Genomic DNA, 16,249 nt, shown 5'->3' on the forward strand with positions numbered 1-16,249 from the left:
CCCTCGTGCCTCACTGGACAACGACAGGGGGACCGGAGCCATTACAAGGTCCCCTTCAATTATTGGAGGTCAGGCCTCTATCCCCACCTTCCCAAAATTAGATTCACCACAGCCCGTCTATACTTAGAGAAGGGAGGAGATGTCAGGGGCAGCCCTGCTTATACACTGAAGGCCTAAAGTCAGCCATAGGCCTAAAATCAGCAATAGGCCTGTCATACATGTATACTAACACCAAGTCTTGGGTCTCTGTGGATAAACACTGAAACAGATGGCTATAAGCTATTGTAAACAGGCAGTTTTTGTGACAATTTACCAGCCTGAGTAGTCATAGACCTTGTAAATAGGTAGCCTTGGCAGATAATACCAACTTAGATAAGGACAAGTGAATCATAGGCAGAGCCATAGCAACCTGTCCCCTGAACCCTTACCCAGCCGATACCCTGTTCTGAAAGATATCTGTATTCCCCCTGAACACTCACACTCTAGTGTCATCCCCTTCCCCACATCCTGCCTTTCTGTGTTTATAACCCCTGTGTGAATGAGTATAAATTACAATTTGAAAAAAATAGATAAATTATATTTAAAAAAAAAGAGTGGGGTCTTTTCCTAATGACATCTTTCAGGTTGCTCCAGTAGGGAGTGTTTAAGGTCTCTCTTTAGGGACAGAGTTCTCTCAAATAATTACACCTCAGTACTTAGTTACAATTTTAAACTCTTTTCCTCTGCTTCCTTAACCCAGGCAGTTTTTGCATCCTTTAGCTCTCTCAATGTCAATCTGACTAAAAGTAGTAAGCAGTAACAATATCACAGCATGGCCATTAGAGTGATTTACAATTTCTTCCAAACCGCAAAAATATTTTATGATTGAGCCTCATTTAAATGTTCAGTACATTGAGCACACAGTTATGTAACGACCCTCTGGCGCAGGTCGACATAAAGTCCTTATTCCCCACTGGAACCTCAGGACCTGGCCACCATTGCCTATTTTTTCTGAGCCATCTCTCCAGCCACATGAGAACATTTTAAATTGACTTTTTAAAGCAATTTTCAAGTCTATAACATGCTGTTAACTCTAGCCACCATGATGTATCATGTGTGTTGAACTTAGTCATCCTGTCTGAAGTTATGTGTCCTGTTTAGCCCATTAGTATTTGCTTCTCTGGCTGTGTCTATTCTTCCTGGACATGCCAGTGCCTGTGCCAGACGTATACTTTTTTCTCACATTCCCCAGCATGCCAGACCATTCATGCTGGTCTCTGTTCTTTTTCTTCCATTTTAGACACTGAGATAGAGCCTCTTAGTGCCAGGATTTAGGCTATCTATGCAGATATATCCCGGTGGATTCAAGCTACAAGCTAGTGCTTACCCACACAAAGCCCATCCAACCAACCCTATGTCCCTTCCAGACCAACCCACCTGCTCCTTCCTCTTTCAGGCAAAACTGTGTTCTAGGAGCAGTGCTCAGGCACCTAAACAAACACAGCCAAGCCCAAATCCCTGTGGAAATCCATGCTAGAAGTCAGATGCCTCAAGGAGATAGGTTCTCAGCTGACTCCTTTATGGTATTATCTGTTTCACTAACCAAAATACCTGCTATTTAATTGGTTCTTAAGCTAAATTAAAAAATAGATAAATAAATCCTTGACTCTAGTTATTGACAATTAAGGAAGTTGGCTTTTTTTTAAAGGAAAGTTTCAGCTGGGCCATGGTGGCACACACATTTAATCCCATTACTCAGGATGCAGAGGCAGGTGGGTCCCTGAGATTGAGACCAGCCTGATTTGCAGAATGAGTTTTAGGACAGCCAGGGTTACACAGAAAAACCCTGTCTTGAAAAAAAAAAAACAAATAAGCAAAGAAAAAAAGGAAGGTTTCTGATGAGCAAAATTATGTGTGTGTATACACATAGATATGATTTTGTATATATACACATATATATGTATATATACATTTATGATATGTATATATGTACATAGATAGTAGATAGATGATAGATAGATAGATAACGACATACCACTTCTACCCAGATGTACATACAAGGTACATGACAAGCTACACACAGAAGTGGAAGGAACTCCTTATTTTAATGACATTTTCCCCTAAAGTTATGGCCCACATATTTTTCCCTCAGATCAGAACCATCAGTCAGCTCTTGAGATTCCGAATCCAGTTTTAATTCCTTTTATAGAGCTAGATTTTAACTAGAAGATTGTAGACCATGAAATACCTGCTTACTAGATGAGATGCTGTGATGTTCCTCCATTTTCCTGCACAAGAGGAAGCTTTACAAGATAGATGTGGTCCCTTTGATTTGGTGTTGGCATCCCAGTTGAAAACTAACCTTAAGGCCACAGGCAGCTCTCAGCTTTTCTGTAAACATGCTGAGCTGTGTGTGCAGATAAGTAACCATTTCTCTTATAATCCCACGACGCAGAATCTGTGTCTCCAGCTGCCCTCCTGGCCACTTCCATGCGGACAAGAAGAGATGCCGGAAGTGCGCCCCCAACTGCGAGTCCTGCTTCGGCACCCATGGTGATCAATGCCTGTCCTGTAAATATGGCTACTTCCTGAATGAAGAAACTAGCAGCTGTGTTACACAGTGCCCTGATGGGTCATACCAAGATATCAGTGAGTTGTTTTAAAATGTGTTGGGTTTTTAAAAAGATACAGGTTTTTGTTTGAATAACTCCATGCATGAAATCTGGGTTTTCCTTAGTGTCAAACAGAACCTAGCCAACTCATTAAAGAGATACTTTAGAAGGGTTTTGTAGAACTGTCTGTAACTACCTGTAGCAGAGGACCCTCACACTCCCTGCCCAAATAATGATTTGCTATTAGATGCACAACACTGGGGATATCATTGCATTAAAGCAGAAGGATGAAACATCAAGTCAGTCAAGGGAAGCAGAGACATCTAGAGGCATCTTCAACCATGTGTCAAGACAGTTGCCCACTCAAACCACATTGAACTCCCCAGCACTGGTTTGTGATAGCATATGTGAAATACTACATAAAAGGGAAGCTCAGTAGCAACTCTGTGTCTACAGTTACCACTATGAGCTGATCAAGTAGATACTACCTTCCTGGCACACACCATCAACCACTCTGCTTATATAGTCTTCCCAGTGTTAGCTAGTCTCATCAGATAGATGGGAACCCTCCCTGACTCCAAGTTCTCAGCAGCCAGCTGCAGGCCAACCTGACAAGGATAGCAGTGAGACCTGCTTACTTCTACACATTAACCCAACAGACTTTTGAAATTATTCAAAAACATGACTGTCATATAATTGTCGATTCAACATGTGTCAGAGACATTTTAGTGATTAATGAGTAAAGTAACGTAGTAATGAATAAAAACAGGCAAGAGGAGAATGGTTGTAAGATGATCAAGTTCTGTAGTGCCTAGGAAAGGGGAAAAAAATCCTTTTATGAAGCTGGTGAGAGGGCTCAACGGTTAAGATTGTGGGTAAGAGGGTAAGGTCCTCCAGGAGACATCAGTGATTTTCATAACAGCTCACAACCATCTGTAACTCTAATGTCATCAGATCCAGTACCCTTTTCTGGCTTCCAAGGACACCTGCATTCCAGGAATATACCAACACAGATTTGAATGAAAGATGATAAGGCACCAAGATTGGAAGAAAGGAAGGAAGGAAAGAAAGAAGGGATGGAGATAGGGAGGAAGGAAGGGAAGGAAGAAGGAAGGAGGGAGGGAGGGAGGGAGGGAGGGAGGGAGGGAGGGAGGGAGGAAAGGAAGGAAGGAAGGAAGGAAGGAAGGAAGGAAGGAAGGAAGGAAGGAAGGAAGGAAGGAAGAGGGGGAAAGAAAGAAAAAGTCCTTTTGTTGAGTTACAGATGAAAGAAAGTTAGACATGGCTATACCAATAGGTTTGGGGAGTGGGTGTTTGTTTCTTACAGCCAGAAAATTATCACTTTATTAAACAACAATCCATACACTAATGTGTAACTTCTCAGAGACTGTCCCTTACTGATATAATAAACAAATAGGAAAAACACAAGGTAATTGTCCTTGATCAGACAGTGCTTCGATATGGCCCTCCCAGACCTGTAGATATCTTTGGCTTTGTTTCTGAGTTCTGAATAATTTGTCTCACACCACAGTCTATTCAAACATAGGCATCTGTCTAAGTAGATCAGGCCCTTGTTCCACTTTGAGTAATAAATATGGATTCTGCTGAAGTTCTTATTTGCCTGAAAATTTGAAACACGACTTTCACCTTGATAGAAGAAAGAAAATTTAGAAGATAAGAAGAGTCATAAGAGATCCATGGAAATGTACAGCAAGTCTTAGGAAGCCTTGCATATATTAAGGGTGTGCTCCATCGCTGAGCACCCAACAGCCATTCCTCTTTAAAGAAGTGGGGAGCAGACACTTGAGAAGTTGTCCAGTCACTTCCACCACTGCATAGCATTGGTTTAAGTGGTCAGTGTGTCTCTACTATTGCCTTTGTTACAGTTTCTCTCCCTCTGGCGAGCCCATTTACATATAGCACAGTAATCAGGCTATGTAATGACAGTGGCCACTAATAATTACTGAGAACACATTCACAATGGTTTATAGTTGACCTTTTCCCCTTGAAATAATCCTATTAACTTGCTAAGATAAGCTAATAAGTAGAGTTCATTCTAATCTTCAGTCAAGAGTGTAGAGACCTTGACCTTGCCCACTAGAAGAGCTGAAATCAGAATGCAAATCTAGGGCCTGTGACTTCAGGTCCAAGGCCAGAACCTTAATGTGCTTAGCATGCTCAAAGTCACATTGGAGCTGCAGTGTAGCTGCTAGAACATTGTCATTTCTTGCTGAAAAATGCAGAATACCCTGTAGGTCCCCATATAGGAATCCCTCTACACGTAACCTTGATAAACATCCACACTTAAAGATCAAAGAGAGACAAAGCCTGTAAGCAATGATTTTATCGTGTGTGTGTGTGTGTGTGTGTGTGTGTGTGTGTGTGTGTGTGTGATTATTACCTGCTTGTTGAAAATATTTAATCTCAATCAGGGGCTTCTACTCTGCCTTTGATCATTCAGTTTCTGGATAAAAGACACACAACTTTTATATTTATAATAAGCCTTAATCAGCACTACAGCTGGGCAGATATTGACTCTCTATGGTATTATGTCTATTTCCTTGACAATAGCTCCACAATATGACTTGTCGTGTTTTGTCAGGGCTGCTCTTAACTCCAATTGGCCAGCCCTTATTGCCATGATTTCAAGATTCTTACCCCATGGGGTCTTTGCTCTCTACCTTCCTCTCCCTCCCCATCATGGTTCTCCTCAAACTCCAAACCTTGCCTATCTCAAGTTTATCCAGCTATAGGCTGTAGGCATCTTTATTCACCAATCAGAGATAACTTTAGGGGCAAGGTCACATAACATCACTTGGGTCTATGTGTAGATATTCTCATCCTTGGGGACAACCAGGTATTGGGGTACCAGTATTTATCATTATAATGTATAGCAAAAGACCAAACCTCAATAATTTCCCTTTTTGGCCAATAAAAGTCTCTTCTTCCCCTCAGATATAAATTGAATACAATTTTAACAATTATGAAAACTATAAGGTATGATATACATTTATAATGTCCAATTTATTTATATTTGACAACTTAGATAAAGTATTTTATTATTTATCCCATCTATTGAGTTTAGAGTTTTGCATCTAAATCATTTTCTGTCATAACTTGTATGTATAGACCTTATGGCATTTTTTTTAAATCCTAACAATTAATCTTAGTTGCAATACTATCTAGTCTTTAGCCCCATCAGAAACCTAAGAAGGAATAAACATTACTTGAGTATGCAGGAAGTAGAAAGCAAACACTTTCCAAAACTATTGAAGTGACAGAGGTTTTTTGCTGCCTATCCACAAATTGTCTCTATAATATTGGAACATCCATCTTCAGCCTTCTGGCCTAAAATATGACAGACTTTTCTATGAAGCAGGAATTATGAAGGGCTTGCCTACCTTGTCATCACAAAGTTTGTCAGTCAACTTCTGTGCATCTTGTTTGTCCAATTTGGCCAGTATTCTGTCTGGACCCTCTGGCATATCAGAGCAAGTTCTCAATTTTCACCAAAAATTTGACCAAGGTAAAAGGCCTTTGCTAACTATTATGACAAATCACTACTTTTCATAATAAAGCTATCATGTTTAGCTCTTTTTTGCAGTGTGGACATAGATTTGTTATTGAATAGGAAAACTTAATGGTATGTACACTCAAACTGATATACTTCTATAGAATAAGATGTAGTTGGAACACAATCATTTTTATATTCATTCCTTACCAATGATTTCCTTGCATCATGACTGAGATTTCCTATTTTAGAAGTTAGAAAACCATGCTTTGGAAAGAGAGTTGAATGCAGTAAAAACTATAAACCTTTCTCAACTAAGAGTTTCTGAGGTCTGTCTGCATTGTGCCGAACAGGTGCATGGTGCTTCCTGCTCTGACAGTTCATGAAATCAAGTGCCTGAACTTTACAATGCAGCTTTCCAGATGAACCTGTGAGCACTGCAGAGCACATTAGTAAACACTGGAAGACCTCCATTCTTTTGTGGAATCCAGTTGACTGACATATGTCTGTGTTTCTTTTCATAACAGAGAAAAATATTTGCGGGAAATGCAGCGAGAACTGTAAGGCGTGCACTGGATTTCACAACTGTACAGAGTGCAAGGGCGGGTTAAGGTAAGAGAATGAGATCCAGCAAGAGACACCATCATCTGGGGAGATTTGCAGGGCAAATAGAAAGGAAAGCGTAAGAGTCAGCATGTAAACAAATAGCTCTCTTCCATCTGCCCTTGGTTTGACTCACACTGAAGCACCTCCCTGTTATTTGCATTATCTCTACAATTAGACGTGGGCGGAAAATGGGATGCCATCTTGGCTAAGGAAGGATTATAATCCAAATAAATTCCCTATAAAGAAGATGATTCAATGGGTAGAGAGATGGTTCAGCAATTTAAAAGCACATGCTGTTCTTGCAGAGGACCTGAGGATCAATCCCAAGCAACCATTTAGTGGCTCACAATTGTCTGTAACGCCAGTTCTAGGAGATCCAGTGCCCTCTTTTGAGCTCCACAGATACCAGACATACATGTGCTACACATACCTGCATGCAGGTGAAACATTCAAGCACACAAAATAAGTAAATCGACAATGAAATTAAAGTGATTTTTGAAAAGAAAGATAATTCAAATATAGAGATGACCATTTGAGAAGCATCTTTTATACATTTTGATCTGCATTATGCTAGTCAAGAATGACTGGGTAGATAGTGCCTGTAAATGCTATTTAATCTGCCTGATTAAACTCTCAATGGTGGAAAATTATTCTCTTATCTTTATTATTTTTCTACACATACCCAGCCATTTGCTTATCTTAAGTACTTCAGGTTCAGTTCCATTAGACTCTCTGCGGTATGCACATAGAGTTAACACCGGGAGATGTCTTTTCCAGATTGATGACTGGCTCATTGCCAAAGCTGATACTTGGTAGACTGTAAGAGAGCAATATGCAGCATGAATGTAGAGCCTCTTTCCTGAGAAAGAGGTCAATTGCTTCTATGCCGAGTCCACCACCCCATACGGGCAGGGCTCTGCCTTCATAGGCAGTTAGAGTTCTACAGTACTTTCCATTTAGGTAGTGATAGGATATTACATTCATTCCATCTTTCATCAAAAATGAAATAGCATAATGTAGACAGTTCTTAGGCAGGTGTCCTTGACAGTCGTCAGTACTGCAATGGTATTCACACTTATCGATTACATGTGTCCTTGCTCTTTGTTTTCCTAAGTGCAATTAGTTACTTAAACCCTGCTTCTCAGTGCTTGATAATCTTGATAAATACAAGTCTGCCTAACTACCTGATTCTTCTGTTTAAATTTTATTTCATGTGTATGTATGTTTTTGCTGTATGTATATCTGTTTGCCATGTATGTACCTGATGCCCATAGAGGTCAGAAGAGGGCATCAGATCCCTTGAGTCTGAGTTATAGGTGCTTGTGAGCTGCTGTGTGGGTGCTGGGAATCAAACCTGGCTCCTCTGGAAGAGCAATCAGTACATGTAACGGTGAGCCATCTCTCCTGTCTGCACTTAATTCATCTTAAAGGAACAGTGTAATGGTGAGGTAGAAGGCTTTTCCCTCTGTTTATTAATTGTGATCATGGCAAAATCACTTAAATACTGTTGTCTTCCATTATTCTCATTACCAAATGCTGAGACTGACCCCTACTTTGATGAACTATGATAACCTGATAACATTTATTTTTTATTCCATTCATTTAGTGTAACATAACATTTATGTATTACTTACATCTGGTACATAATTAGTCCATAAGAAATAAAAGACTACTGAGCTTATTTCTTTATTTCTTAGAGAACATTTTTATGGAATTGGTTAAATCAGAACACACAACAGAAATATAAGAGCCATCCATGTAATTTTAAATGTTCCATTAGCCACATTAAAAGTGGTAAAACACAAGGGATGTGATTTTAATAAAATATTTTACTTAAAATATATCAAAAATATATTATTACAACATGTGGCCAACACAAAAGAAATTACAAGTGAATTACTTTAAATTCTTTATTATTTTATTAAGTCTTTGAAGTATGGAATAATATGGTCTTAGCGTATGTCTAAGACTTGACAATAATTTTTATGAGAAATATCTGCATTAAGAAGTTTTTAAATCTAATTGAGAGAGCAAATTTTATTAAGCCATTCTATTTCAAATGTGCTGAGAGGTTTGCCAACAACTGAATCTTATGAAGTTTTTTTTCAAACATAGTCATAAATTAATTAAAATTGAGAGAATATTTAAAATTCAATTTCTTCACAGTACTGAGCTCATCTCAGGGTCTCAGTAGCCAAGTGGCTAGCACAGGCATGACCTGTTTATGGAGCAAGGAAGGGAGGCGGTTCTGAGCTGGACTGGTGGGTCTCAGGACACCTATGTTTTGGAAGCAGCTGACAGCTTCGGAGTTCAGCGGCTGTGCTCTGTGCCCACTCCTCCATCAACTCCAGTACAGTGCAGCCTCTGTCTCCTGCTGAATGGAAGCCAACCTCAGAACGCCTGTCCTTTCTTAGAGTGCCAAGGCATCTATTCTAAAACTGCGGTACAATTTTTTTTTAGTGGTTTTTATTTCATCCCACAAAAGGATTCATTTGATGCACTATGCTTTTCTCTGGAGCTGGAGGAAGGGAAGGAGATCTTTGTTGGCAGCAGGCCAGCAAGCTCTGAGACTGACACGTACTTTGGGGGAAGTTGTCCTTTGTCACATCGAGGCTCCTTCCTCGGTGCTTCTGAGCTGACAGTTTGACTTCAGAAGACCTGGAAATTGTAAAATAGTGGCTAAGAGCAAATATCCTTGCCTAAATACCTGAATGAAAAGGATTTAAAACGCTGACAGGAGTATTTATGATTCTTTTCTTCAGCTACTTCATTTTTGTACTTTCCCAGTGTCTTGAGTGAACAGAGGGTAAAGTAAATTTCAATTTTCAAAATTAATATAAGCCATATACCAGGTACTAGGATATAAGTTGAATCAATAGAAACTATCAGAAAGTAGAAAACATTTGACCATGTGCCAAACATACACATTCTCCAGTAGAATTAGTCTGATAACAAGTTTGCACCCACTCTCTTTCAGTTGCTGTTCAGTAATATCCTATACGAAATAATGCAAATTCTATGTGTATTTTTAAGTTTCAGAATCATGCTGTAAACTTGGCATAGTCGCATGTACCTGTAATCTCAGTACACAGGATAAAACCTCTAGGGCAGTGGTCCTCAACCTTCCTGATGCTGAAACACTTTAATACAGTTCTCCACGCCATGATGATCCCCAACCATAACATTAATTCATTGCTACTTCAGAACTGTAGCTTTGTTACTGTTAAGAATCATAATGCAGGCCAGGCAGCCGTCACACACGCCTTTAATCCCAGCACTTGGGAGGCAGAGGCAGGTGGATTTCTGAGTCATCCTCAGTTACATAGCTAGTGAGTTCAAGGCCAGTCTCAGAAATAAATAAATAAACAAATAAAAACTAAAGCTACTTGAAATGTCATAGCTAACAGAAATGTGAAACAATTTTGTTTTTACCATTATTCATTTTATATTTTAGAAACTCAAATATGGATCATAGTAGTATCTAGAGAAACATATTGCAATAAATCACTTAATATTATAAAAATATCTCCAGGAAAAAACTAAAAAAATGATACAGCAAAGAAAAGTCAAAATGTTTTCAAGGTTTCATTTTGCTTAACTATTCATTAGAGTAGCTTAAGTAAATAAACTGGTGAAAAGTAGCAAAGAGGGCTGGAGAGAAGGCTCAGTGATTAAGATCACAGAATTCTCTCCCTGTGGACCAGAGTTCTAGTCCCAGCCCCCACATCAGATGGCTCACAATCTCACAACCACCTGATAAAAACAAATGTTTATCCAGGTGTCGTGGCACACATCTTTAATTCCAGCACTCAGGAGACAGAGACAGGCAGATCTGTGAGTTCATGGACATCCCAGTCTACAAATCGAGTTCCAGAACAGCCAGGACTACACAGAAGAACCCTGTCTCAGAAAACAAAAACAAAATCAACAAAAGTCACAAAGATACCATAAGATATTGCCAACCATAGAATTGGCTCCTCAGAGTTTTTATTTTGTTTCATTTTTATGTTTGTTTTGTCTGCATGTATGTATATGTACCATATGCATGTAATCCCCACAGAGGCTAGAAAAGAGTGTCAGATGCTCTGGAGTAACAGTGGGTGCCGGGAACCCAAAACAGGTCCTCTGCAAGAATAGTGAGTGCTCTTAACCACTGCGCCACCTTCCTAGCTGCTTGCCAAGACTTTTTAAAGTGATGTAGAGTAAGGTTGTAGAATGCCAGATGGTTTGACACATTCAAGAGAGAGGCTTGGCAACACTTATGAGTGCTGCTGATGTTGTTACAAGTACCAAGAGAGATCTAAGGCCACTTCCCTTGCCTTGCAGCTTTACCAAATCTCTGGTGTCTGAGGGGACCGTGTTTGTTACATATGGAATCTGTGCATTCTTATCACTTTGTCATGGGGACAACAGTCTGCTTATAGCTTGTCCATATTTCTCTCAGCCTTCAGGGATCCCGCTGTTCTGTCACCTGCGAGGATGGACAATTCTTCAATGGTCACGACTGCCAGCCCTGCCACCGATTCTGTGCTACCTGCGCTGGTACCTTCTACCACTTCTCCCCCTTATATTCCTACTTGTGGTTGCTGTTTTATTTGGCTGTAGCCATGGTTCATGCAGCTTTCAGTACATTTCAAAGAAGTGTGTAGGGCCACATTTCACCTGATAATGATGCAAGTTTTCACAGAAAGCCAGTAATCATCAGCACCTTGTGAGGAACTTAAATGTTCTAGTAACCATCTCTTTCTCAAAAGGACAGGCATTCTTGGTGAATAGATTCAGTTAAAAACACAAGAGTCCCCTCACAGCCCCCACTGAAGGAAAATAAGAGAGAAGACAGTTATGGCTTAAGATGGGAGCAGATGGGTGTGGATTTCTCTGACTGCTACAGAATCCCATATTTCAGCTCGTCCTGAGGCTTTTTTTCCCTCCTGTTTCTTGCATGTGCTTTGCACTGAAGGGGCTGGAGCAGATGGATGTATTAACTGCACTGAGGGGTATGTCATGGAAGAGGGAAGATGTGTACAGAGCTGTAGTGTGAGCTACTACTTGGACCACTCTTCAGAGGGTGGATACAAATCCTGCAAGAGGTAAGTACACTTGCTCTGACCCTAGCACTTGATATGTGAGTTCCTTATAGGACTGTCTTCCAAATAATGAGAAAACTGATGTTTTTTAATGATAAAGTACAATTTGTTCTTTGTGTCTTTGGACACTGACCTGCAGAATTGGTACATGTTGGCTGGTATTTTTATCCCTCAAGACCACCTTAAAGTCGTGTGTGTGTGTGTGTGTGTGTATGTGTGTGTGTGTGTGTGTGTGTGTGTGTGTGTGTGTGTTTGTAGGTGGTACCTGAGGACCAGAGGTCAACATCGAATGTCTTCCTCAATTGTCCTTTCATTTATTAGAGTCAGGATCAGTTACCAGTTTGGTTAGATGGTCAAACACAAGCTCCCTCTATCCATCTTCCTTCCTTCCGTCCTTCCGGTGCTGGGAATATAGAGGCACAATACCACACATGGCTTTTGACATGGGTGCTGGGGATCAGAACCTTACCAAATAAGCCATCTCCCCAGTTCTCCTTCACACGTACCTTAGAGCTTTTAAAATAGTATTTCTGTTTCCAGGACACACTTCGTCCCCTTGGGCATCAGTGTCTACTGATTTTGTTTTCCTAATGGTCTCAAACCTAACAGCTAGTGTAAGAAAAGACTTTTTGTCATCCTCAAAAGAAGTAATTTGAAGATATTAAGAGATTGATAGTAAGTATCCCCCATGCAAATGGATAAGAGATTCACTAATTATGTGTTTCGCCTGTAGATGTGATAACAGCTGTTTGACATGCAATGGTCCAGGATTCAAGAACTGTTCCAGCTGCCCCAGTGGGTATCTTTTAGACTTAGGAATGTGTCAGATGGGAGCCATCTGCAAGGATGGTGAGTACAGCCCCATGATCTGCTCTGTGATCTTTGCACCTTACAGACTAAAATATCTCCGTTTTAATGGAGAGACTAGCAAGCATGTATTTAGCAGGATATGCTGAGTATCTTGTGGACAGTCACTGACCTTGATTTACATCCTTAATGAGTCATGTTGCTTTGTATTATTTTGTTATCTGCCTGGGTACCACTGTTTTGTTTCTCTTTCTTTTTCCTTTTTTTTTTTTAATGATGGGAAATAAATTACCTGCCATCCCAAGATGGTTCCAGTTAGTTGTTTTAATTAATGAACTTTATTTTTCAGAACAGCTATCCCTTCATAGAAAGCTGAGTGTATAGACTCCAAGAGCACACATTGCATAACCTTCTCCGATATCAACAGCCTGCACTACAGTATCATATCTGCTCCACTCATGAACCCACAATGACAAGCCATCATCCAAGTCCATAGCTTACCTTATCATATGTTTTGGCACTAACAATTGACTGTGTTTGAGTAACCATACATGACATATGTGTATGATTATCTTATCACTCAATAGGGTTTCTGTCCCCTAAAGGTCTCCTGTGTTCTCCCATTCATCACTCTGCCTCTCCCAGTTCCTGGATTCTCTGAATTTTTTTTTCTGTCTCCATAGAGTCTATCTTTGCAAAATATCTAATATTTACGATCATATAGTATGTAGCCTTTTCTGGTTGGTTGGTTTTTTTAAATTGTTTTTTCCATTTATTTGTCATACAGGCTTTGTCCAGATTTTTTGATGCCTCATTAATAGAACCTTATACCTTCCCTTGAACACTTAGCATTTTGCATAAATATCTTCCTAAATCCTATGTTTTGAAACTTCCTTTTAATGATAGCATAGTATTTATTCATGTAAATATTCCCTAGTACTTGCCACTCTCTGGTTATTTGGATTTTTTATCATTTTAATACTTGAATCCTAATCCAATAGTATCAGAGTGTTTCGCAGAGCATGTAAGGCTAGAAATTAATTTTTCAATATTCCAGCAGGGAAAAAAAAAAGATGTGGTGATAAAAAGTGACAGACCCAACCTATAACATAGGACTCCCAGTGTTGGGCCATTCTCCTTTTCTTGGCATTAATGATTTTTATTCAAATTCTAGGACTTTTCCCATCCCCAAAAATTCTGACTGAGTATAGTATGACACAGAAACTTTAGAAACTTTTAAGTGTCCCTAAATTGCAATGCAGGTTTAGGAACTTCCTCTACCAGCTTGGCAAATGTCAGGGTCTCTCATGTCTCCAAAGTCACTGCCTCTACCTGTAATTCAACACGACTCAGTTATTCGAATGCCAACATTAGCTACTGATTTTCCACATAGTCCTTACTGAGGAGACTCTAACTTTGTACCTAAACTTTCCACATAAAATATATCTCAATAGAGATATTTAAACTATCATCCAACATGTCTTTGCTGACTGCATTTGGAATAGTCTTGGTGTCAAGGATATAGCCCTAGGGAAAGGCAGAACATGAAGTTAGGTGTCTGTTTGCTGTATTCAGATCTCCACGTAAACTAAAGAAGATACTACTGATGCTGTATGATTATTCCACAGCTCACTATTAGGAACCTCAAAAGGGCATAACAGGAAGGGAGCCAATGAGAACACTGATACACACTCATTTGTTGTCATATCTCCTTGAAGCATCTGGGTGGCTTCGTCTTCATCATGTTTCAGAACAGGTAGTGTAGCAGAGTAGGCTAAGCCTACCCCTCTCTGTGCTTTTAGACCCAGCCAGGGCTCTCTGGGGTAAGGAGCCTGAAGTGGAGGCACAGGGCCTTTTAATTATCAGCTATCAGTTACCAGCACATGCCTTTTATATCAGAATACAACCAGAACTTTTTTTTAAAAGTCTGTACACAGATTACTAAGGAAAATCTAAGTGATTGACAGTCACAGGACATCTCCCTTGAAGTTTTCACTTCTAGCATTTGATATTGGGCAGATAACATTAATGAAGCCCTAAACCACCTTGTTAACCATGCTGATCATGAGCTAAGTTGTACCAAGTGGCAACTTGGTCAAAGGGAAGTGTCAGGATTGTGGGATAGAGTGGAAAATGAGGAGCTATTGTTTGCAATGGGACTACTCTCAGGCCTGTGAAGAATGAGGCCCTTTGAGCCCTTTGTCACATGGCCAATGCCCTAAAGGACTACAGGCTGTTCCTTTTCAACTCCATATTTCCATGATTCTAAGACAATTGTTTTGCAGCTTAGTATCTCTGGAATCAGATATATCTGTTAATTCATGACAACTCACTATTAATTTTGACTCTCAGGTTAACTGGATGTAAGTGTCATGCCTGTATCTTAAACTTAGCCACAGAAATGTACATTGAATTGAATGAAGCCTGTGGCTCCTGGTTCTCGTGTGGCATTTAACAGCAGTTCAAATGAACATTGAAGAACTACACAAGGAGCATCATATCACATACTGTTAGTAAGAATAAAATTAAAATTTCAATTGCTAACAGAATATGGTATCACAACGTAAGCATTATTACCTTGTGATATTGAAATAACAGTCAATCTTCAACTGTCTTGGATTCATTGAATCTTAGATTCTACGAAATATGGTACAAATGACTGAATATTTTCTACTCTCGATAATTCTGAGAAGAAAAGTTCCTTGTTTGTGATATTATTGATTTCTAATTTATTCTTTTTTCCACTCTCTTTTTCCTTTCACAAATGGATACCAATCACATTTACTACTGGACTGCAATATTTCTCCTTGAAAACACTGCTGTTGACTGAAATCACTTTGGGTGGACCAAATTCCCTCCTGTGCCTGCTCCTGAATGACCTCTTCCAACCCCTCAAATCTACCTCTCTGGCCAATCAAAACTTACCTCGGTGTATCACGTTGCTCTCCACTCCACTCCCCTTCTCTCTTGCTGACTTCCGGAAAAGCAACGGAAGAGTCCTGGGCAGAAGGAGGCTTCTGTATGCTTGTGAAAAAGAACAATCTGTGTCAGCGGAAAGTTCTACAACAGCTGTGCTGCAAAACATGTACATTCCAAGGCTGAGCAGCCGCCTTACACCCCTGTTCCTGTAGACTTATAGATTATTCCATATTATTAAAGAAAAAAAAAGCCAAAAACTGCAAACCACCTCTCTCTTTCTTGCTATCTTTTTTTTTCCTCTCTCTCTATCTCAAGTTTGTGCAGGGAGATGGTGAACTATTTTGTCAGAACTTAAATAGAAGAAAAAAACTACAACAAGCCTACCTTTTATAACTGGATGTTTAGTGTTAAACAGCCAGAATCACAGAGACAGTATTGTATAACCAAAGTATTTGATGCCAAAATTTGACGGTAAAGTAATGTCTTGATTTCCTGCCCTGGTTTGAAGGTCCATCTTATTCCTTTGCAGTCACTCACTATTTCTCCTTTAAAAATTCCCAAAAATATTTTTTCCAAAAACATCACAAGAGCACACATAGATCAGAATGAACAGAGAACCTTTGCCTCAGTCATTTTTCTGGCTTTTGTCTACAGCCAGGGAAAAGGACAGGAAACTGGACCTTAGGGTCCTGAAAACACCCTGCACAGTGTGTTCAGTGTCTTGTCTTAGT

The 16,249-nt window shown here is 39.7% G+C and overlaps 1 protein-coding gene across 1 annotated transcript in view; it reads left to right on the plus strand.

Annotated features, from left to right (window-relative positions):
• The window catches only part of Pcsk5 (proprotein convertase subtilisin/kexin type 5), a 409,108-nt gene that overhangs the window by 262,172 nt on the left and 130,687 nt on the right, over positions 1 to 16,249 (plus strand). Inside the window, exons 16-20 of the mRNA XM_028770072.1 lie at positions 2,435 to 2,628; positions 6,627 to 6,711; positions 11,150 to 11,247; positions 11,666 to 11,795; positions 12,526 to 12,641. Coding sequence (XP_028625905.1) covers positions 2,435 to 2,628; positions 6,627 to 6,711; positions 11,150 to 11,247; positions 11,666 to 11,795; positions 12,526 to 12,641 — 623 coding nt within the window. The remainder of the gene's footprint in view (positions 1 to 2,434; positions 2,629 to 6,626; positions 6,712 to 11,149; positions 11,248 to 11,665; positions 11,796 to 12,525; positions 12,642 to 16,249) is intronic.

Source organism: Grammomys surdaster, unplaced genomic scaffold (genome assembly GCF_004785775.1).
Source record: "Grammomys surdaster isolate TR1022 unplaced genomic scaffold, NIH_TR_1.0 198, whole genome shotgun sequence".
Lineage (NCBI taxonomy): Eukaryota > Metazoa > Chordata > Mammalia > Rodentia > Muridae > Grammomys > Grammomys surdaster.